The 22,365-nt window shown below is 40.7% G+C and overlaps 1 protein-coding gene across 8 annotated transcripts in view; it reads right to left on the bottom strand.

Annotated features, from left to right (window-relative positions):
• MARCHF1 (membrane associated ring-CH-type finger 1) overlaps positions 1-22,365 on the bottom strand; it is a 156,571-nt gene that overhangs the window by 13,487 nt on the left and 120,719 nt on the right. For all 8 annotated transcript variants that reach the window (XM_048509815.1, XM_048509811.1, XM_048509814.1 and 5 more), the window contains one exon: positions 13,323-13,503. In XM_048509815.1, coding sequence (XP_048365772.1) covers positions 13,323-13,503 — 181 coding nt within the window. The remainder of the gene's footprint in view (positions 1-13,322; positions 13,504-22,365) is intronic.

The following is a 22,365-nucleotide window of genomic DNA, read 5'->3' as shown; positions in this document are numbered from 1 at the left end:
AATTAGTTATCTTTTGTACAATTCATAAACGTATGTTCTCAGAACCAGATTTTGCTTTTTCTCCCAAATTCTATGAAATGCAGGAAACTAGTAACTTCTGGCAATACAGAATCTTGTAAATTTCTTGAAAATTTGCAACTATACAATCACCAACTAAACACTTCTCTAAAACATGACTCCATAAAGCTAAAACACTGAAAAAATGTAATGCCTCTGGAATTAACAGTTCAGACAGATCTACTTTCAATGCACTTTAACAATTATTTGAAAGCGGATCTAGCCATTTCACACAGTAAAATCCAGCTGCAAAGTGCACTGATAATGGATTGGATTTGCATTATTCAGCGTGTGTGAAAATGCCCTGAGAAAAGCACCAGGTTTGCACAAAAATTTGGAATATGAAAAAACTGGGGGCTTAACCCAAAAGCTGGACCCTTCCTAGGACTGTTTTGGCCTTTGGGGGAGGTTTTTACAGACTTCTATAGTAGATGCCTCTTAGAACACTTCTATCCACTGTTTCATAGGTGTGGTGGTGGGGGGAGTGGGAGACAGAATGGCAGCGGCCCAGCAGAAACTCCACATCAATATAATCTTTGAAAATAGTTTGATTTAAAACAAAAAAATAGAGTATGCATTTGATTGCATGAAATGAATCAATCATCTAATTGCTATGGGACACATTTATTTATGCTGGGCATCCACTAGAGAACTTCCTTTATTATTTACTACCACAGTTTAAAGTGTTCAAGGGGCAAGAGATCTCTCATTCCTTATCCTAGTCAGAGCAGCAGCTGCAGGCCTTAAAAATCCTGGGCTTGTTTCCAATGATTATTGGCTGGAAGTGCTTCTGAGCCTTTACAAGGATCCAATTAGAAGGGCCTTGGAATTCGGGAGAATCAAAGAAAAACAAGATGCCTGTTGCTGATGCTGTCAGTAAGCACTTGAACACAAAAAACAACATAGACTGTTTTCAGGGAATGTTTTTCATAATGCCTGAGAATCCTAGATTTATGTTTAGCATTCCAAAAACCACATAATGACCAGAAACAGCTATTTTCATATATATTGATAAAGGGATTTTGGAATGCACATCTCAACCAAAAACTCTGCCTAGGGAAAGTGGTCTACACAAAATAAATGTATATATGCCCAACAGAGAAACTATGAGCGCTCCAGTTAGAACAGTGGTTCTCAACCTGGGAGTCAGGACCCCTTTGGGGGTCAAACAACCCTTTCACAGGGGTCGCCTAGGACTCTCTGCATCAGTGTTCTCCATCTGTAAAATGGATAAATGTTAGGATGAGGAACTGTATTAAAGGATCGCGGCATTAGGAAGGTTGAGAACCACTGATTTAGAAGCTTTCCTTGGCTATAAATTTATTTGGTGACCTGAAACAACCTACTGTCTTTCAGTTTCAGCTACAAATCTGTAATACTGGTATAACAGTGCGAACACATTTTACAGTGATGTCATATCAGATTTTGAGATGATCTACTTGAAGCATTATGAGTACTTAGAAAAGGCACTGTAAATACTAAACACTATAAACAGAAATCAGTCTTGCAGGACATGTGGCATTGGATCATTTGAGTTGGGCACTGAGACTATTGGAAAAGCAGGCTTCATGATGATTGCCATAATTCAGTGATTGTTAAAAACATAATTTCATGTGAGTTTCCCTTAATGACTTTTAAAAATAATATAAGCAAATAATACCACACTGTGATGAAATAGTGTCATTCAGAATGCTCTGGAAAGATGGACCCGTATTATATCAAGCAATCTTCTTTTCCGTCCCTGACAGTTTAAGCACCTAATTTGTGAGACTGTTCTTGTTCAGGCTTGCTGTAAGCTTGACCTGGATAGAATGATACTATTTTTATCATTTTCTGTATACCTACAATGCTAATGCAACTTGGGATATAAAATATTTTTAGATAGGTTTGACCAAACCAGTCCCATGAGTTTGAGGGGAATATACTAAAATTCATTTGCCAAAACACTTAAAGGATTACTTTGTCTCTTTTTCTTAATCAAGTGGTACTTAATTTCTATGAATTTAAATTTTTAATATGAATTAGTTAACCATGCAAATACATGCAACTATTTTATACAGAGCAGGCCATTGATCCATCAAGTCTCGTACTGTGTAATCTAACTAGCAAGGCTCTCCAAGGACGCAAACAGAGTTCTTTCGCAGTCATGCTACCTACAATTTGAACAGAAAGCGCCAGAAACTGCATCTTCTGCATGCAAAGCACATGCTGTACCTGTGAGCTGTAAGAAATTGGATTTGTCAAGCAAGATTTCCTAGGACACAGATATACTCTTCATTCATCAAATATGCTATGCGTTACTACAAAGAGTGGCCCGAGCAACATTTATACATGGTCATTTTTATCAGCTTTTGAGTATTAAAGCTATACTACATTTGCAACCTTTATCACAAGGCTTCTTGCAATCCAAAGTTAAACTAAAAGGTTTGGCTCACATTAATTTATTCTTATAATTTTGTATGTAATTACAGGCTTTCAAGCCATATGCTATTTACATAGCCAATTTTGTCGCTTATAGATGCAATCAGTGTGTGCGTATGTGCACGCACATGAGAGTGAGTTAAAAATTGAAAGTAAAATACATTTTTTTTGTAGCTCTGGCACTCCAGAAATGTCTGCAAACTGATCTTTGTAGAGAAAACTAATCTTTGTTGTGAACTACAAAAAGAATGAAGATAATAAAGAAAACGGCTCAGAAACAACTGCTGTTATCAGCTAGCAAAGGACAGTTCAGAGTCCAGGTCAGCAAGCATTCGGAATGTTAGTCACTGAAGCTTCTCGGAAAACCAGGCTCCACATTCTGAAATTACACAGTGTGACTGCACAATAAAAGAGTGAAAACCAGCAATAATTCCAAATGCCTTTTTTATTTTTGGCTGTAGTCACATTTCTTTATGGAACTGTGGCAAATGTTGTACTGTAAAATAATTGTTCTTTCCATATTAAAATAATGGCTTTTAAATCAGTTTCTCTTGTCAATAGGCCTCAACAAACACAAAATGCACCAACAAATCATCAACCATCCTGTGAAAGTCCAGCTCACTGGATTCAGTCTCATATAGAAGACCTAGTGTACAGGACACATTACCCCCCCCCCCCGCCGCCATTTCAACACCCCACATTCTCAGATCTGAGAATCCCCACATTTTCCGAACGCTCTACAAGTATCAGTTTTCTAACTTTGCTTCACAGTGGGATTTTCCTGTTAACACCTTCTTTTTTGACCCTCACTTTTTAATATCTTTTGGTTAACTTCCCCCAAAGTGTCTCTATCTGGACCCATCTGCCATTTTGTCCACCTTCCTTATCTTTTGTCACCATGCATTTAGGAAAGTTGCTTGCTGGATTTTTGTTTTGTTTTGGGGCTGTCTGATTTATTGATAGTTCGCTAGATAGACAGATCTTTACATATTTTCAGACTACCCAGCAGGCTACCCTTCAAAGTTATCTGGGGGGGAGGGGTGTGGCTGGCATTCTGCATAAAATGTTCCATCCTTTTCCTCCTCCTTGAGTCATCTAATTTATCAATAGTTATTGTTGCTAGCCCAATCTCTTCAATCAAAGGATTTCCTTTGCTTTCCCTAGGAAAGGCGGTAAAAATCACTTCTCAGCTGTGGGGTAAGTAATGCACGCATAAATGGTCCCAGCTGCATGAATTATCACTCACAGTAACCGAGGACTTCCACGGGCTCGTGGGGCTGGCTGCAATCCCGGGTCAGGTCGCAATGCCTTGTGAAAGCGGGATGTGCGCGCAGCTCGCAAGTTGGTCGGTGTGGGGAGGGCGGGAACGCCAGAAAGGCACCTGCCTGCTGCTGGCCTGGCCAACCCTGAGCGAGAAGTCGAGGCTTTGCTCGGGGCCAGGCCTGCAGCAGACAGGTGCCTTCCCCACACATCCCGACCAACTTGCAAGTGGTGCATATGCCCAAGGCATCGTGACCCAGGAAAGCCGAACGTGCCGTTCGGTGCCAGCTCAGGCTCAGCAGCCTTACCCGAACCGCTCAGAGCCTCGGGCTGGGGCTGCCCTCCGTCAGCCAAGGCGGGGAAGATGGCGGTGAGGTTGTGGTGGTGAGGCTGAAGGAGACGGAGCTCCCCCATCCTCTGACCTGCTCGGGAGGTGGCTTGTGTGGGCCACCATCCATCCCGAGTGGGTGGGAGTGGGTGGGGCTTGGAAATTGTGGCTTCCCATGTGACTTAAAATTGCAGTGCCTGCCCACTCCAGCTGACCTCCTCTCCCTCAGCCGGCTCGACAGAGACTTGGCCATGGTGCTTGTCCCTCGGCAGCCCAGACGTCAGGGAGAAGGGGGAGGGGGAGATGCGGCGCTCGCGTGCCCAGAGAGAGGCCTCTGTGTGCTGCCTCCAGCACGTGTGCCGTAGGTTCACCAACATGGGTTTAGGAACATATGAGTAGAATAACAGTACAGAATACATTCCATCCTGGCAAGCCGAGAAAATTAAATTAAAACTTTAATTATAACTGCAGCATTTCAGCACTAATTCACAGAATCCAGATAAAGAAGTTTTGAAATTCCCTACTCTGAGATCAGCCACAGAACAAAGGTCCAGATGACCTGTGCTAATGGACTAGTGAATCCCATTCTTAAGTATTAAAAATTGACTTATCTGGTCAGTTAATCTCTCTTTTGAGTTAAAGTAACAAAAGATGGGACTTCCATTATTCTGTTGGTAACACTGGAAATCCTAACTTTGGAGGGGCTTGAGGAACCCTCTCTGGGGATGTGTTAGTCCTGGCTGTAAGACGCAGATTTGCTGGCATTTTGGATATCCCAGGCTCTTCCTTGGAGAGGAAGGTTTCCTCAGAGCTGTTTGCCATGCCTGCTGCCCCCCACCACTGAAAGGCTGCCAGCAATTCTCCTTGGCTATCGCCAAGATTGAGCTGTTGAGCCTGGGAAGCTAAAAAAGTCACAGGTAAATAGAGGTGGAGGGGAGGTGCTGACTAACTAACTAGAAGAAATGAGGGAGAAATAGTAAAGAGAATAAAAGACCAAGGCAAGACAGCAGCTACAGGACTGCTTCTTCCTCAGAGGCAGGATAGAAATTGAGGGAGAAGGAGGGGTCTCCCACCAAAAATAGGACGCTGAAGTTTTACTTCCTGCCTCTCCAGCAAGCTGGTGGGAAACACCCACTTTGAAGAGATATCCTGCTCAAGGGAGAATTCTTCATTTCTGTGAGGCATCACAACTGGACATAAATGCTATAAAATTAGTTTTAAACATAGTTTTAAACATATATACATTTCCTCTAGGGCACAAATTTGTTCTTTAAAATGACATGAAAGCCACTAAAAGAAAAAAAATGCCAGTGAAGGATTTGACTTAACCTCTGACATGGATTTAAGGTGTGCCATTTCAGAGGCACACTTTACTACAGGAAAGAAAATACTTCAGCCAGTTGCCTTGGCAACACATCATCGCTGTATTGAAAATTAAAGGAAACACTGCTCTCAGTTATGAGCAGAACTACAATAATAAAGCCTTGACCAAATCAGATTTAAAAGGAGACTAATCCTAGAGTAAATCACTGTTACCTGTCCTAAGCAATGTTAGGCATCTCTTGTTATCATGATCCTGGTTACAAAACTGAAAAGAAAACTGAGTGATTTATAGTAGCTCAAAGTAAGAGAAAGAAAACAACAGCAACAATACAATGAAGTGTCAAGTGCTCAAAAGTTCTTCTTCCTTCTTGGAAACCGTGCAGGTCACTTGAAGTTCTAAGTGGAACCTGAAGTGCCAGGGAGAGAAGGAATGGCTTCTAATGGATTCTAGTTTGATTTCTCGGCAGTATCTCCCATAGTTCTCCCTGCAGGGAATAATGCTTTCAAGAGACAACACTGCACAGCATGGTTTAAAATAATGAGAATAAACAAGAATGATCAAAGTGAAGCTATGTTTTAAAACAAGACATCAATACCATTCAACAGCCCAGTTACCCTGCAGCTCCCAATTACTAAGACTAAATTTCCTCTGGAAGTACTGAATTCTAAAGTATCTACAGCAAATAAAATCCTTTCTTGTATTTATCTGCTGTCTTACTACTTGTAACCTCAGGGTGTTATTTCTTAAAACAAAGTTTCAACACAGCAAAATATAGAGCAAACAGAATATTAACAACAGACTGATCAAAATTGGACATGGTATTCCAAAAGAAAAACAAATGAAAAATCTAATTAATTGCCTTTTTGACTTTTATATTGTGCTTTTCTGCACAGAAGAGTATTCAAAGCAACTTACACAAAATAATTCAAAAACATAAAATCAGCATAAAAAACATAAAACTAGAAAATGTACTAAAGCAATAACCCCCAAGCTCCCAAAAGCTCAAGAGAATAGCAAAAGTTTTCACTTACTTCCAAAAGACAACAATAAAAGCAGACAAGCTGACTAAGGGAGGACATTTTACAGTCACGATCACCACAAAGGATGCTCTGCTCATGGCTAATGAGCCTAATTAGCCTAGGTTACCAATTGTACAGAAAAAAAGTCCTCTCCCTTTTCTAAAGGCTTAATGTTATTTACTTCCATGGCATGAAAAGCTTCAGCTGTCCATTTATGTGTGTGTGTGTGTGTGTGCGCGCGCGTGTGTGTATTTCAAGCCTCTATTAAAGAGACAGAATATTATTCTGGGGTTGTTGGCAGCCCTAGAAACTTGTGGTCCAAAATGGAGTGAGAAGGAGATGTGCAACATTAGGATGAAATATGCAACATTAAACCCACCTTTTCTGCACAAGTCATTTACAATGTATCTTCCTGCCCAATGCTATATTTTTTAATTTGAATTCTGCCCTTTTTCCCCTCCATTTGGTTCTGTTCCCTTCATTTTCTTCCTTTGTTTTCCTGAGTACTTTAATATTGATTTTTTTTCAACCCATTTTCAAACCAGCATGGGAACATATTCAAACTGTCCCACAAAACACCTGGCCCTTATCCATGCCCCATGTAATTGTCCAACCTTCCCTTCAGTCACTTTCTCCTCCTCTTCCTCCATTTTCAAGCGGTATTATAATTTATTTTTTTCTCTGTCCTAGCGAACTAGCAATGTAACATTCTGGTAGAAATAAAAACAGGCAAAGTTGACTGGATCAGCATTGTCAATTTCACACAGAACTTTCAAAGTTAATATTTGGGTAGAAATAAAAAGGAATAGAAGTGAGATTGGCTCAGCTTTGTCAATTTCACATAGTACTTGAGATGTAACATTGCAGAAAAGGGTGGTTTTGAAGTAGGGGTGATTGTATCAGAAATAGAAAGCAGAGAAGCTTAGCAACTGAAAAGAGTACTAGGAGTAATTGTTGCTGTATGTAATCAGGGACTGCTGCAGTAACAATGGTCCATTATTGCAGATCAAATTTGCCCCCAAAATGTTGCTCTTTGTGGAAGTTTGTGTGTATGGCTACACGTCCCATCACTCTTAAGGGGACTTTTAGTGGTGTGGGGAGAAAAAAAGCACCAAAAAAAGCGCCTCCCTGTCACTGGAAAGCCCCAGTTGGGTGGAATGAACTTATGCTACCCAAAAAGTGGTATAAATACAAACCCCTGGGAGCTGGTGCAGCTGCAGAAACAGTCAGGTGGAAGTCAACTTGCATTGACTCCTCCTCTAGCCATGTTTCTCAACCCCCCTGCTACACAGGTGGAGGTGGGGGTGCTGGAACTCTGGTGTGGTGCTCTGTGCTGCCTTTGAGAACTGTGGAGGCTCTGTGGCTGCTGCTCATTGGCAGATCCACAAATCTGCTGGGGCAAGTGACCAGATGAGGGCAAATCTACCACATGGCCCTGCACTGTCTTCAGAGGCGGAATCAATCCCTCCCCTTTGGATGGGGCTGTAAGGTGATGCTCCATCCTTCCTTATGAAGAGCTAAAACTTCATAAATATAAATTAACTTATTTCTGAAAGACTAAAAACAGATGCATCAGAAGGGTAGCCATGAGACACGCAAGAGTGCTAAAAAGAAAGTGTATGGGTACTCCCCAGATTGCTAGATGCAGCGGAATCGTTAAGGTAGCTCCCAATTCTTATAGCCCTGCCATCACAAGTGTGTAATCTAACTACATATCCAAAGTGATAAATATCAGTTTTATAATTGAAGAATACATATGCTTTCAGTAAGATAAAAATCCTGGATTAAAATCTTTTCTTTTTTCCAAAACACTATCATTGTAGAAGAAAATTGAAAAATGTATTTAAGAAGAGGTTACCAGCATCAGAATCTTTAAACAAATAGTAACAGTGCAGTTCTAAGCAGAGTTACACCTTTGCCAATTCTTTGAATTCTTAAAAGGGTGTATTTCTATTTAGGCTTGCACTGTAAATATGAACATATGCCACATAGTCAAGGTAAGCGACACTGGGAAAGTGTCCACTTGAAGAAATGAGCATAATAAACAAAGAACTGTTTTAATCTGATGCTCTCTTCATCCCATATGGATGACGTGGTATGTTGATCCTCTTCAGGTTTTTACAGTGTTCAAGCTTCAGATAGTGGATTAAATATCCATGAACTATAGCTTTCACAGCATCAAAAATCCAGTTCTTTTGAAAGGACAAATAGATTTATCTTATGGGTGTTGAGAAATAAGTAGATGGATATGGGTAAATAAAAAAAATGTGCAATTTTGATCGCATGGCTTTGCAAGGTAACTTTCTAAGCAGGTAAGTAGATACACATTTTTAAAATACATGATGGAAGTAAAAAATGCAACTACAAAGCCATTAATGATGGTATTAAAGAAAAAACTGGTTACAAACATGCATAGGACTGCACTCATCCATAGACATGGACAAGATTGCACTCTAACCCTCCTAACCCATATGTGTACACTGTAGCAAAGTGATGATCCTATGATAAATATTCATTAAATGCCAGTGGCGTAGCATTAACGGGACGGGATGGGATGTGATGCCCCAGGCGTGTGCCTCTGCGGGAGCGTGGCGGGTGCATTCCGGGGCATGGTAGGGGGCATGGCAGGGGCAGAGGATGCTCCAGGCGTAGTTCACCCTCGCTCCGCTCCTGTTAAATATTGTGTGCCAACTGTATGTTGGTTGGAAGTGGTCTTAAATACAACAGGCCAATGCTCATTTACATCAGCATCTTGACCCAGAACCACTCTGTTACATAATTACTAATCATAGATTTACTTCATCATGGATTGATGCCTTAAACTGTATTGAACCTGAGACAGATACATGTTGTTGGCTGAAGCATACAAGCTAGCAATGCACATTCTTTCCTTTTATATCAGTCATATTTAAATAATTTTCTGTTAAAGCAAGGCTGTTCCTGTGATAACAAAGGTAGACAGCTTAGGTTCAGTGTAATTACCAGATGAAAGTAGTGCCGGGAATGTTACAAGAATGTTTTGATAAAGTAAATTATAGCCGAGACAAACTTCAGTCACTTGGAAAGAAGAGGTGCTATCAGAAAGCACAGGCAAAAGGCAATGTAGTATTTTTCAGTTTCACCTGCAAAGACCTAAAGTTTGGAGATTCATGCCACATCTGCTCTTTGCATCACAAAACAGCAGAGAATCAATCTTTTTAAAGGGCTACAGATTTCTTTTTTAAAAAAATATTTACGGAACTCAACAGTACAAAGTGAAAATCAAATTTTACAGTGTAAAGAATAATTGAGCATAAACCCGCAGAATTTCAGAGTAGAAACTGAGAATTTACAAGAGTGTTCCATGCTCTTGAGTCCAGACTGAGACTGTGTCCAGATGTCGCAATGTTTGTTATTTTAACAAGGTTTAAGTTTGTTGGTAATGACTTACACCAGTGATGGCGAACCTTTGGCACTCCAGATGTTATGGTCATGCTGGCAGGGGCCTTTGGCACTCCAATTGGTCATGCTGGCAGGGGCTGATGGGAATTGTAGTCCATAACATCTGGAGTGCCAAAGGTTTGCCACCACGGGCTTACACCATATTCCTTGAATCACAATTTGACTGCTCTGCACTGGAGACAATCTTCCAATGTGGAGGTCAGATGGATTTTTCAGTAGACAAGAGATGAGACTTTTATGTTCAGCACTAGTCTCTGAATATGGTAGACTAGGTGATACCAAAAGTTACACAAAACCAACTGCTGTTTTAAAATTGTAGCTATTTCAATATATACCTTGTTTGTATGTGCTAATAAATACCTAAAATATGTTTAATCTGAACAATATTTAATGGGTTGAGCAAGCGACAAGGATAAAGTGACTTGCAATGCAATTCTGGAGGGGAACCACTCAGGAGGTGGTGTGACCCCAGGGTTGGCATCAGGGGCATTTACGCTGGCAGAGGCACTCCTCTGCAGGTGCAGAGGAGCCGCATGACAGTGTATTGCCTGGGCATGTGCTGTGGCAGCATCAGTGCTCTTCTGGCGCAGGAGCCCATGCCAGTGCTGAAGGGGACATTGCCAGGGGTGAGGCTGGATTTAGTAGGTTTCCTGAGGCCTTTTGGCCAGGGAATGCCTCCATTTGCCAGCACAAAGCTAGCAAAATCGGTGACACAACCCGTTGAGATGCATAGCTCACTTTCACAATAGAAAGAGCAACATCGTCTTTGGCGCAGCAAATCGCTTTGGATGTGCAATTACCCCCCATACCCACCTAGGATTCCATTGCCGTAGTACTTTGATGATTAAAAAACTGAGCAAGAGTGATCCAGTGACTTCACAGACTCGTGTTAGCTGTCCCTGAAGTCCCTGAAGGTCTGCAGCTTCTAGCACACAGTATTTATTTAAGAAGATTAAGATTTTTATTATTCAGATTCTGCTTTTGAATAATGTCTTACAGAAGGGAGCATAAACAATACCTTGGTAGCCAAGAATGCAAGGCAAATAGCAAACAGACAAAATGAACATCTGTTCAGAAATTCTTGTCAATGAATCAGTGAATAGACATTAACAAATACATTTTAAGGAGGTGGTGGGAAAGAAAGAAGAGCCTACAACCTCTCAAACAAAGTTCTCAGAATCACATCTTGCCTTTAATTATGCATATATATTACAAGTCATAGCAAATCATCCCTCCCCCATATACTTTTTTCCACCTCAACTGTAGTTAAGCCACAGCTAATTAATTTCTGGCACCATCATGTTAAACACCCACCTGCATTGGCAGTATACACCCTTGAGGATGAAGTGCATAGTGTAATGTTTTGCTCTACATGTGGTGTACTAATTATATTGCTATTTAAAAAAACACTTCTTTGTTGGTCTGGAAAATATTTGGATTGGAACAAGAATGTGCTTCTAAAACCACAGCGTATGCAGGCCTTTTACAAAGACAAATACATAGGGATATATGGGGAAATCAAGATGTTATGAACCTCACTGAAGAACAGAGAAGGGCACTCAAGACAGATTTTTTTTCCTGGTGTATAAAATACAGCTAGATGATCTATAGCAATTGTGGGCATACTTGGACCTACTTTTTTCTTGGTTGATAAGAGATCTGACATCACTAGTTAATTGCAAAAATTGCTTCCCCTGAGAGGCAATGTCAGACACACTGTCCACTTGCACTACCTGTAACTGTTGTTCACTGACTGGTCTTCTGCACATACACACAGTGGGACTGCACCTGGTTCAGGCCAGCCATGGAGATGACTCTTCAAGCTTCCAAGCTCATGGTCTATAGAAATGTCCTCTCCTTCTCCTCCCAATTGAAAAAGTTTATTGAGGGTATACAGGTCCAAGTTATGGACTCCCATAGGGGGTACCCGCATCCCCCATTGTTTCCAATGGGAGCTAATAGGAGATGTGGGCTACACCTTTGAGGGTCTATAACTTTGGATCCCCTAAACCAAACTTCACCAAACCTGGGTGGTATCATCAGGAGAGACTCCTAAACATACTCTGAAATTTTGGTGCTGCTAGCTTAACAATTGCACCCCTGACAGCAAGCACCCCCCCAAATTTCCCGATTCCCCTTTTAAATCCACCCCCTTCGGCATGGATTTAAAGGGAGAATCTGAGGTCCCTGGTTTAAACATTGAAAGTGATGCTGTTTCAGGGTGGGGGAGAATCCACCCCAAAACAGCATCACTTTCAATGTTGTTTTAACTTGGGACCCCAGATTCTCCCTTTAAGGTAAATTTAAAAGGAGAATCTGGGCTCCCTAGTTTAAACACCATTGAAAATGATGCTGTTTGGGGGTGGATTCTAGCATCCCAGTGGCTGCCCATGGGGAGGGGGCGCAAAACTCAGATTTTGCACTGGACTCCATTTTTTCTAGCTAAGCCTTTGCCCGGAGGGGAGGGCAGAAGGGACTGCCAGCTGCCGGCTGGGAGCCCAGCCGGTGGGGGCGGGGCAGGGCAGAGGAGTCTACCATCCCTGGTCTCGGAGAACTGATTTTATAAGAACTGAGGTTGGGGCGGGGCTTGAGGAGGCGTGGTCATGACCCCAGGGGCAGGGGGTGTGGCCCCACCCCCCATAAAAATCTATACCTATGTCCCTGCATCCAGACCATTCAGCAAAACAGTGAGGCTACATAAAAGATCTCGCTCTTCTTGCCACAATCTGAGAAGGGACAGATTCAATATTTTTAATCTCTGCACTGCAAAAGGGAAAGGAGAAAGAGCTGGTCTCTCTCCTTTTCTCTTTAGCCAAGCAGAAGAGAAGGGAAATCAGCTGTACTTATGAATCATGCCCCATTTGGGGGGGAGGGGGGTCTGCATCTCAGCAAGTACAGGAGGGATCAAAGTTTCCATGATGGGAGATCAGAAGTGCCTGACTTCTAGTTGATCAGCTGGGAGTCAACTCTTGACCCTGCCTCCTCCAAAAATTGATAGAAACAGAGCAAAATTTCCCCAGCAGAAGAACCAAAGCTGCCTCTTAGTTGATCCCTCATTAGCTGCAAGTGGCTTTGCCTGTTAATACACATAAACAAGCTGCAAACAGCCTACTGATTAACTGGCTTCCTGATCACCACTGGCAAATGGGAAGTGAGCTGAACTGGAGATGTTCTAGCACCCCTAAGGTGAGTGAAGATTGACTTCCTCAAGTTGCAACGTCACTTGCAGCAAATCTTTCGAACGTCTCTATTAGGTTAATATCGTGAGCCAGGATCAGCATCAGAGCCAGGATTATTTTTGACTTGGTCAATTAATGTCTGTGTGAATAGATGTAAAACAGCTAAGACAAATCAACCTTTAGATATCAAACGCTACAGTAAATAGATTAATCTAGGTGGTAAATAGGGTAACATATAGCACCTTCAGCTATAGCAGCCCACAGTTGGATATATTTAATTTCTAGCACCATACCTTTCGAAGAGGTTTGAGCTTGGTCTCCATTATAAAGTCGTACTTGCAGAGTTCACAGCATCGTGTGTCTGAGCTCTTAATCCACTGATGCAGGCAGGCCTGATGAACAAAACGTAGAGTCCCTGTGCAGCGACATGGTGTGATGAGGGGGTTTTCGTCATCTCCCTCACAATGACAGATCCTGACAGGAAGGACAGCAATAGCAAGTGACAAAATTTTAAGCTTATTTGCAGTGTCTTTCATGCTAAGAATTGACATTCAAAATGCTGAATGCATGTGACCTTTCAGATTAGATTCTAGAAGTACACTTCATTTTCCCCAGTATGTCACTTAGATTACTTTATGTCCATTTTTAGCACTAGTCAGAGATGGAACAGTAGAAGCAATGTAAGGTTTTTTTTCCCTAACCATACATGGTAAAGGTACTGAATTCCACTTTTTTTTACACCTCAGCACTATCCAATTTAGTGATCTTTTTCACACATACACAGCATGATTCAGTCAAGTTAATTATTTTTAAGCGTTGCAGTCTGTAAGTTCCACTAACTTGAAATCTGATTGAAACAAGTTACATTTAAAAGTTTGTAAAAGACCTGGATCATACTCACTGTTGTTAATTAAACTGCATACTCTTTAAAGTATAAAGGATGGGACGGGGGGAGAGAGTGGGAAGTATTACAAGATTCAGTAATGTCACCTCTGGGTGAAGATCTAGAAGCAACACCATATTCATGTGACAGTCTAGGAATTCCTCCAATTTCTACAGTAAAGACCACAGAGATTGGGAAAATTCTTAAGAGCTACACAGATGTGTCAAAGTGATGCCAGTACATCTGAAATGTCACTCCCTATTTTTTCCCCAACTATGACAGCCAGCAAGGGTGGGAGGTGCTCCCCATGGATGGCAACCTGGCAAGCTTCTGGCCAACTTTCTTAAAAAGTAAGAAGCAGGAGAAGCAAGCATTTGTCATTTTAAACACATGGCACTTTATAGTTAGTACTATTATTAGTATGCATTCTAAAAGGCTGACCACTGACTATTTCTTAGGAGTTCAAGGGAGCCAGTGTTCCTCTAAACGTGAACATTTGATTCAAATACCGGTATGTCTAATCCATCTCATGGTTTTGAAGATGATTTTATGCTCTTTGCCTTCTTTTACAAAACCTACTCTATCAAATAAACCAACAGGAATTACAAGCATTTACTATTATGTACATTAATTAGTAAATAATATGCCAAACTGATATGCCCCTGCCCAGGGACTTCAGTGATGGGCGGGAAATACGTATACAGAGAAATAAATAAAATAAATGATGATATACCACAAAAATCATGATAAAATGGTTTGAAAGTCTAAACAGACAAAAGGACATGGGTTTGCTTAGATCAGAGGAAAAGACAATTAACTGAGGTTGTATTTACATTTTTATAAAATATTTACACTGGATCTCTTACCAGGAAAAAAGTGAACAATTGTTCAGTGGCGTTTCCTAGATTAGCAAAATGAGCAAACATTTTAAAGTACAGGGAGAAGACAGTGTTGGGTTGAACTTCCTATCTGAAGTGAAGGCATCTAAGTAAAAGTAAAAGTAAAGAGTGGCTCATTAGTGTGATATAGTGGTTAGAGTGCTGGATTATGATCTTGGAGACTCAGGTTCAAATTCCCATTGTGCCTTGAAAGCTTGCTGGGCAACCTTGGGCTAGGAACACACTCAGCCTAACTTACCTTACAGGGTTGTTGAGAGGATAAAATGGAGGAGAAGAAAATGATATAAGGGTTCCCACCAGAGAGAAAGGTGGGGGTCTAAATAAATAAAATGTTGACAGAGGAAAAAAAGTATGGATCAGCTATTTAAAGTTTGGGCAACTCTGATCTATGCTTTAGAGAAGATGTAATGCTGATCTGATCTGAATACATACAAATGAAATCTATGCAAAAGTAACCATGGTAACAACAGTGAACTGACTAGTTAGTAACAACCAATTATATAGGATGAGCAAAGATGAAAATGAATGAGTTTCTATATGACCTGAGCAAAATCAACTCTATTCACCATTTGAAGAATAATAAACCAAACCCTATCCTTTATAAACATCTAAAAAAGGTAGTTTGCCTGATTTAGTCATGGCTTCTCCAATGGATTCAGTCCTTTAAGGTCAACTTTATGTTTCTATGCAGGAAACGGAAAGAAGTCCATGAATACACCATCACATAAACTACTAAACTGATCAATTTATTCTGTTTCCTCCATAACTGATTTCTGTGTTGGAAATGTGTAACACGTGAAAAGCCCTGAGTAAAAAAGTAAAACAATAGCCATTAGCAAAGTACAAACATTCCTAGCAGCTAATTAACTTTTGTGATTGCCATTACAATTTTGCTAGAACGTCAATGGTAATTTCCAAGTTGTACCCCTTGCCAGTTTAGATAAAACGTTTATCTTAGTGCAAAACCTTACATGAAGAGACTGACATCATTTTCTTTTTAAATTAAAACTCCCTCCCAAAGGAAAAATACAGGGCTTTGTTCATTTTATTTTTGGCTATATATAATTTACTTTACAAGCTTCATTTAAGTCATTTAGAATTTAGACAAATAAACTGGGGACCCAGGAGCCCTTTTCAGCCACTGTCAGAACTGTTTTAAATTATTTTAAAAGCTAAATATCACCCTAAAACTCCACTGGGACAGGCAAATAAAATCACAACCACTTTGAACAGAATACAATGATTCTTCAGTAGAAATGCTTTACACAAAACATTGACTGAATTACAAACTAAAAACATGTAATGAGAATACAGAACACTCTGTAGCAACAGAAATAATGTCCAGAGAAAATTATTATGGAAACAACTTTAAACATGTTACGAGTTCTTGTATTCTATTTATTTCAGCTGTGCTGTAATTTACTCATAAAAGTGTTGGTTGAGTATGATGGGATTTGCTGATGGACAGAGATAATTAATGTGTAAGAGCTTGGCCCAATGGGGAGGGGCAGATTTAGAACTGATGATTTGTGCCCTTGTGACTAGGTCCTTTCCCACCATTATCAAGATTGATAACTTAAGCCAAAGACAACCACACACATAAATGTCCACTCACACAGGTAACTGTTAAACATGTCAGCATGTTTATAGCCTAATATCTACCTCCTGTGGTGTGAAAACAGACAGAAGCTGAGACATTCCTTTTTAAGGGCAGGAAAAAGAGAAGAGAACAAAGAGGCACGTTCTGTACCACTATTTACAGGAGCTTTGTGCTGGTTAGACTGGGACAGGAACAATGAACTATATCCAGGTTCAAAAGCCCCCCACTTCCCAACATATAACCACTGGCTGGAAAACAACTATTAGGTTCATAATAGAAACTAACTAAATTTCCGTGAGGCAATGGGGAGGAGGAGGTTATTAGGCTTTATGTTGCAGGGGACACCTCTACTAAAATATATTGGAATGTGCTAGTCTCAAAACTACTCTGGAGATTGTTCTTCACTCAGGGAAGGAAAGACATCACCCAGTAAAAGTTGCTTTTATAGCTATAAAACCCAAAAAACTTTGCCTCAGTGTTAAATTTTAAACTCAGTTTTCCTGGCTCACATTTCAAAATAGTTTTCAGATGGAAGTTTAAAACCCTAGAATTTAAGCTACCTCAATTTCACTAGCTCTTCTAATCTAGACACTAGCTCTTCTCATCTAGAGACTTATGTTCTTATGTTCTTAAAAGGAACACTTCTGTGTATATACAGGCTATGGTTTGTTTTCAGACCTTAAGAAACTCAACCTAGCTCATACCCTTTCCCACCAAAAAATCCTAGTAAAATTTTGAATTCATCCGCAACCAGTTCCTGGACCTTCTTTGTTTTAGAATGGTCCTGTTGGGTCCTAGTGCCCAACAACAGCCTCCTCACCACCCCAAATACCAAGCTGCCCCAAACACCAAGGGTGAGGGAGGGGACAGGGAGGCTATTTGCCACTGCAAAGACCAAACCAGGCCTCACAGGACAGTGGCAGTAGGCCACAACTCTCCCACTGAGCCTGGCAACAGTCTCCCATTTCCCCGTCTACCCTCCTCCTGCCCCAAACACCAAGGTGGGTCTCCCAGGTCTGACAACAGCCTTCCTATTCCCCTGCCCACAATCCCCCAGACTGGATATCAAGGTGGACCCTGCGAGACAACAGCAGCAAGCTGCAAGTCTCTCACCAGGCCTGTCAACAGCCTCCCCATTGCTCTGTTCACCACCACCACCCCCGCAATTTATCATTTGGGACTATTTTCTACTGCAGAAGCATGTTCTTCCACCACACCGCTACTGACCACACTTATATCTTTTGGTGAGAAAGGGTATAGTTAAGGAGTAGTAAACCCTTCAATCCAGTAGGCAGTATCCCAGACAGACTTCTTGTAGAAGACTACAATGAACAAACTTAAACAATCAGCTCTTGCCCTTTCTCTTACACATTCTTACCCCAACTCTTTTTTCAAGCAGGTCAAAACAGTATTCCCCTATTTCATTTTATTTTTACAGCACCTCTGAGAATGTAGACTGCCCAAAGTTGTCCGATGAATCGAATGGTCTGAACTCAGATTTCCCCTTTCCTTCAGCAAAAACTAGAACCATTACTTTGACTGTTACCAGTAGGCTCTTACCTGTAGGCTCAAACCATTTTTAAAAAACCAAAAGCAAAACAAAACAGGCCAGAAATAACCATGCTATAATCCCAAAAAGAAAAGAAAAAAGATTAAAGATCCACTGAAAGACTAAAGTGCATTCAGTTGCGGTGTGGTAGAAGAGAAAATAGGATGTTTCTGCATTAAACATTAGTCTTGAATAAATATAAGAACTATCATTATTTTTTAAGCACTGCCTTTGTCAAAACCATTATTCTGTGCATATTTAAATATGGTTCAGTGGATGGGGGTAGCAGGAACCTGCTGGAGGCAGGAATCTTTAGGCTGCCTTGCTGACAAGGCGGGAGGTAGCAGTGAGCCTTGGTGGGCAGGGGGACTAGGAACCCTCCTAAGAGAGGAATCTTCAGGCTGCCTCACCGACAAGGTAAGAGGCAGTACCGGTATAATGAAGAAAGAGAGAGAGAGAGAGAGAGAGAGAGAGAGAGAGAGAGAGAGAGAGAGAACAAACAAACAAACAAACAAACAAACAAACAATTTTTTTACGGACACTGTGACCTAGTTTCCACACAACAATAATCACACTATTTTAGTTTTTGTTTCATGGACATTGCTACACTGGAACTTTCCTATGGACAGGCAAGATTTACAAGTCTCAGAAATCTCATTCCTGTTATTTGACCAATGAACATAGGAAATCCAAAAATCTCAGGTATAGGTTTTAAGAATAAAACAGCAGATTCAAACAGGGATATAAAAAAGGCAGATAATAATTTGTTTCAAAACATGCCCAATTTCCTCCAAAAATGATTTATTTCCTTCTTTTTTATTTCCTCCCAATTTCCTCCAATATTTTATTTATTTCCTTCTTTTATGTGGGTCCCAATGGGCACCCAAGACCTTACATTGTTCTCCTCTCCTCAATTCTGTCCTCACAGTAATCTTGTAAGGTAGGTTAGGCTGAGACTATGTGAGTGATCCAAAGGAATATGGATTCAAACCTGGGTCTCCCAGATCCTACTCTGACATTCTAAATAAAGCCCTAAACAACTTTCTTCTCAGTATATACCACCACCATCCCTGATGTAGCACCACTCCTGAACAGAGTCGCCAACTAATTCATCCACACGCAAGTAATTTAGTTTTATAAAAGGCATGACTCTATTCAATATTCTACTAATTGTTACTATGACATGAAGGCCTGGCTGGAAGTCATTATCCTCTGATGAAACTTTAGAACTGTAAGTCTGCACAATAACAGTCTAAACTGGAAAACTTAGAAACTTACTGGAAATTATATCAGCAAAATCTTGAATCTGCTCCAATCTTTTAACATTATGATCATACATCCCATGTAGACATCGTTCCTAAAAACTAAATAGCCTGTACAAGCCAAAGCCAGTCTTTGTCCTGACTTGCCAAAATCTGGTCAGATGAACGCCAATATATCCAGAATGAATTGTCCAGGCAAATAGAGATGTAGATTCTACTTCAGCTCTATGCCCTCTTAGGGCAGTGGTTCTCAAAGCTTTAAACATACTGTAGCTTCAGGGATCCACTTTCAAAGCATCAGTTGGCACTGAACTAGTTTGTAATTCATTATTCAAACTTAGTATTTACAAATGCAGCATTACTGAGCAGTAGGTTGTATTTCATGGTCTTTCTACACATTTGGCAAAGCAAAGAATTTATTCTTGAGCCTCTTCTAACAGTGCATTCTGTTTCTCCTGTCTTCTCAACCCACATGGGAAGGAGTCATGACCCATTTTCAGGTTCCAATCTACAACTTGAGAACCACTCTAGAACCTTTTGAAGTTCAAGTCACATGTTGGGGCAAGCCACCCGCAGTGACCTGATGCTGGTTTTTCCATTTCATCCTTTGCTGTAGTAAAAGCAGCACTGTGAAATGATAAGGATAAAATTATTAACAGGGAAATTCTGCAGTCACTACTTCAGTGTAAGTGGCAACTGCTGATTAGGTGCAATAGTTAAGAAATATCGTATTCAGATAGGACAGCAGCCAGCATTTTCATATCTGTGGCAATTATTTAATTGGCCAGTTCCACTAAAACACAGCTGATCTGGAACAAGTAGAAACACCGGCACCATTGCAAAACCTTTGGCTCATTCCGCACATGCAAAATAATGCACTTTCAAGCTGCTTTCACAAATGTTTTTGCCATTCCGCACAGCTTCAAAGAGCCCTGAAAGCAGCTTGAAAGTGCATTATTCTGCGTGTGCGGAATGAGCCATTGTTTTTAATCTTCTTGTTTGATCTCTCAACACTTCATTATTTTGTTTTGTTTTTAAAGTATGCACCTTTTCTGACTCAGTATGCAACTTAAATCATATAGTGTTCAAATGAGGCTATGTTGTATTCACCCCTCTGCTCTTTCCTCAATGAATATTTTATTGCAATGTCTTCCTACTTTTCAAAGGAAATTATGACTACAAGAAAACACTACATATTGGTTTTTGACTCAATGCAGGATTGTAGCTTTCACTTTTCACTACAAGTATGCCTGTTTTAGCTGAATCAGTATTATTGGGTCATAGATCTTTCTCTCCCTTATTTGTTTTCTGATAGTTTTAACAAGCAAGATCATTTACTGGTGATAAAAAATTAGCATGCAGCAGATTCTGCAGCACTTCTACTAGAGATAAATACTACCTCCTGGGATGATACATATAGGAATGACTGCAATATATCATTGTCCTGGGTAGCTTCATTCCTGTACAAATGGGGTGGGGAAGTGGGGGTGGGGAAGGTGGCCCAATTTTCAGTGCAGCAGAAAAGACACAGAAGGCACTTGGGATAGAAGTTATGGCTGCAAGCTTAATAACACTTTCTTGGGAATATGTTCCACTGAATGCTAAGGATTATGAAATTCCACCCCCACCCCCACTTGGAACTGTTGTTTTGGAAGTCAACAGGCACAATTCTGCATACAAAGCAGATGCTCCCAAATATGTCTAGATTTGAACCATTTGTGACTTGATCAAAGGTCAAACCCTGCCACAAGGACGGGACCTCATGGGTTCACAGTATGTTTGTAATTACATAGGAAAATTAGCAGAAACATAATAAATAACTAACAAGTAACATCAAGATAATTGCCCTTCCCTTGTTTTTCTTAGACCTTCTTTCATCTGACAGGTTCCCCCCCCCCAACTGCTATCCCCTCACATTCTGAGCTCAGCACCTCCCCTTCAGAGGAGCTATCGTACCTGAAAAACCTTGCAGTAGAGCCTTACATGTTGACTACACCATTGATATAATATTTGAAAGATGAAGGTTCAAATCCTAGAAATCACAGCCTATCATAGCTGCCAGATTTGTGATTCCTGTCTGTGGATTGACATTTCCAACATTCCAAGTCACATATTTCCTGAACGTATGTGCAAAAAAATAGTTGCCACAACAATTAAAAATATCAGTTTTTAAATACAATAACTTATTTAACTTATTTACTCATGTTCTTCATGACAAAATCCAATCTCGCAGCTGGACTCCTGGTATGGAGTACACAGCTCAGCCTGGAGATAGAAAATGCTTGCAACTGGAAAAACCAGTTCCAGGCTGGTAACTATAATGATATGAAAATGTGGTGTCATAAGTAAATGACTTAAATAAAGGTTCCAGGTAGCTGTGGTGGTCTGCTATCAGATTCTAAAAAACAAGTTGTAAGCTGTATTAGGACTAACCAAAATTTCAGAAAACAGTGCATGTCACTAATCAGTATGCAAGCTTTCAAGCTGCCTAGAATATATCATCAGGCTGTAAGTTCAGGAAAAAAAGCAAGGAGGGAAAATTATGGCGGCAAAGCTCAAATCTATATTTGCAGTCCTGAAGTAGAAAACAGAAGGTACTGCCAATGACACTTTAAAAGTTTAGATGGTGCTGGGTGTAAAACAGGTTTTCCAGTTGTACCAAGTGGACAGGACGAAGAAGATAGAAAAACGAAGTACTTGCCCTTTATGAATGTTCTGCAGATAACGGTCCATTGGGTAACTTACCGTGAAGGGGCCTTCTCTTGGACGGCAGAAAGGCATCTTGATGGGTGCTTTCTACCCCAGCTCAGGGAGGCAGGAAAAGGAATTTCGTCACTTCCTATCGAGGCTTGGACCTCGCCTTTTGCCAGTATTCAATTGACCGGGCCATTCGAAAAGTAACTTAGGAACCACATCTCACAAAAGGAGAAAGAACATATACACAAGAACAAGTGTGACACAGGCCTTTACAGTAGAACAGACAGAGAGGCCTAAACAAACAGCCTGTAAACTCTAGCAAGTAGCTAACTGCAACACATATACAACGAACATTTAAAAAGGTTCGGGTGGAATTTGTTAGAGGAGGAACACATAGTATAGCGAACGACGCACAGGGAGGGCCAAGATGCCTTTCTGCCGTCCAA

The sequence above is a fragment of the Sphaerodactylus townsendi genome, linkage group LG10, assembly GCF_021028975.2.
Source record: "Sphaerodactylus townsendi isolate TG3544 linkage group LG10, MPM_Stown_v2.3, whole genome shotgun sequence".
Classification (NCBI taxonomy): domain Eukaryota; kingdom Metazoa; phylum Chordata; class Lepidosauria; order Squamata; family Sphaerodactylidae; genus Sphaerodactylus; species Sphaerodactylus townsendi.
This window is presented reverse-complemented; position numbering and strand designations above follow the sequence as displayed.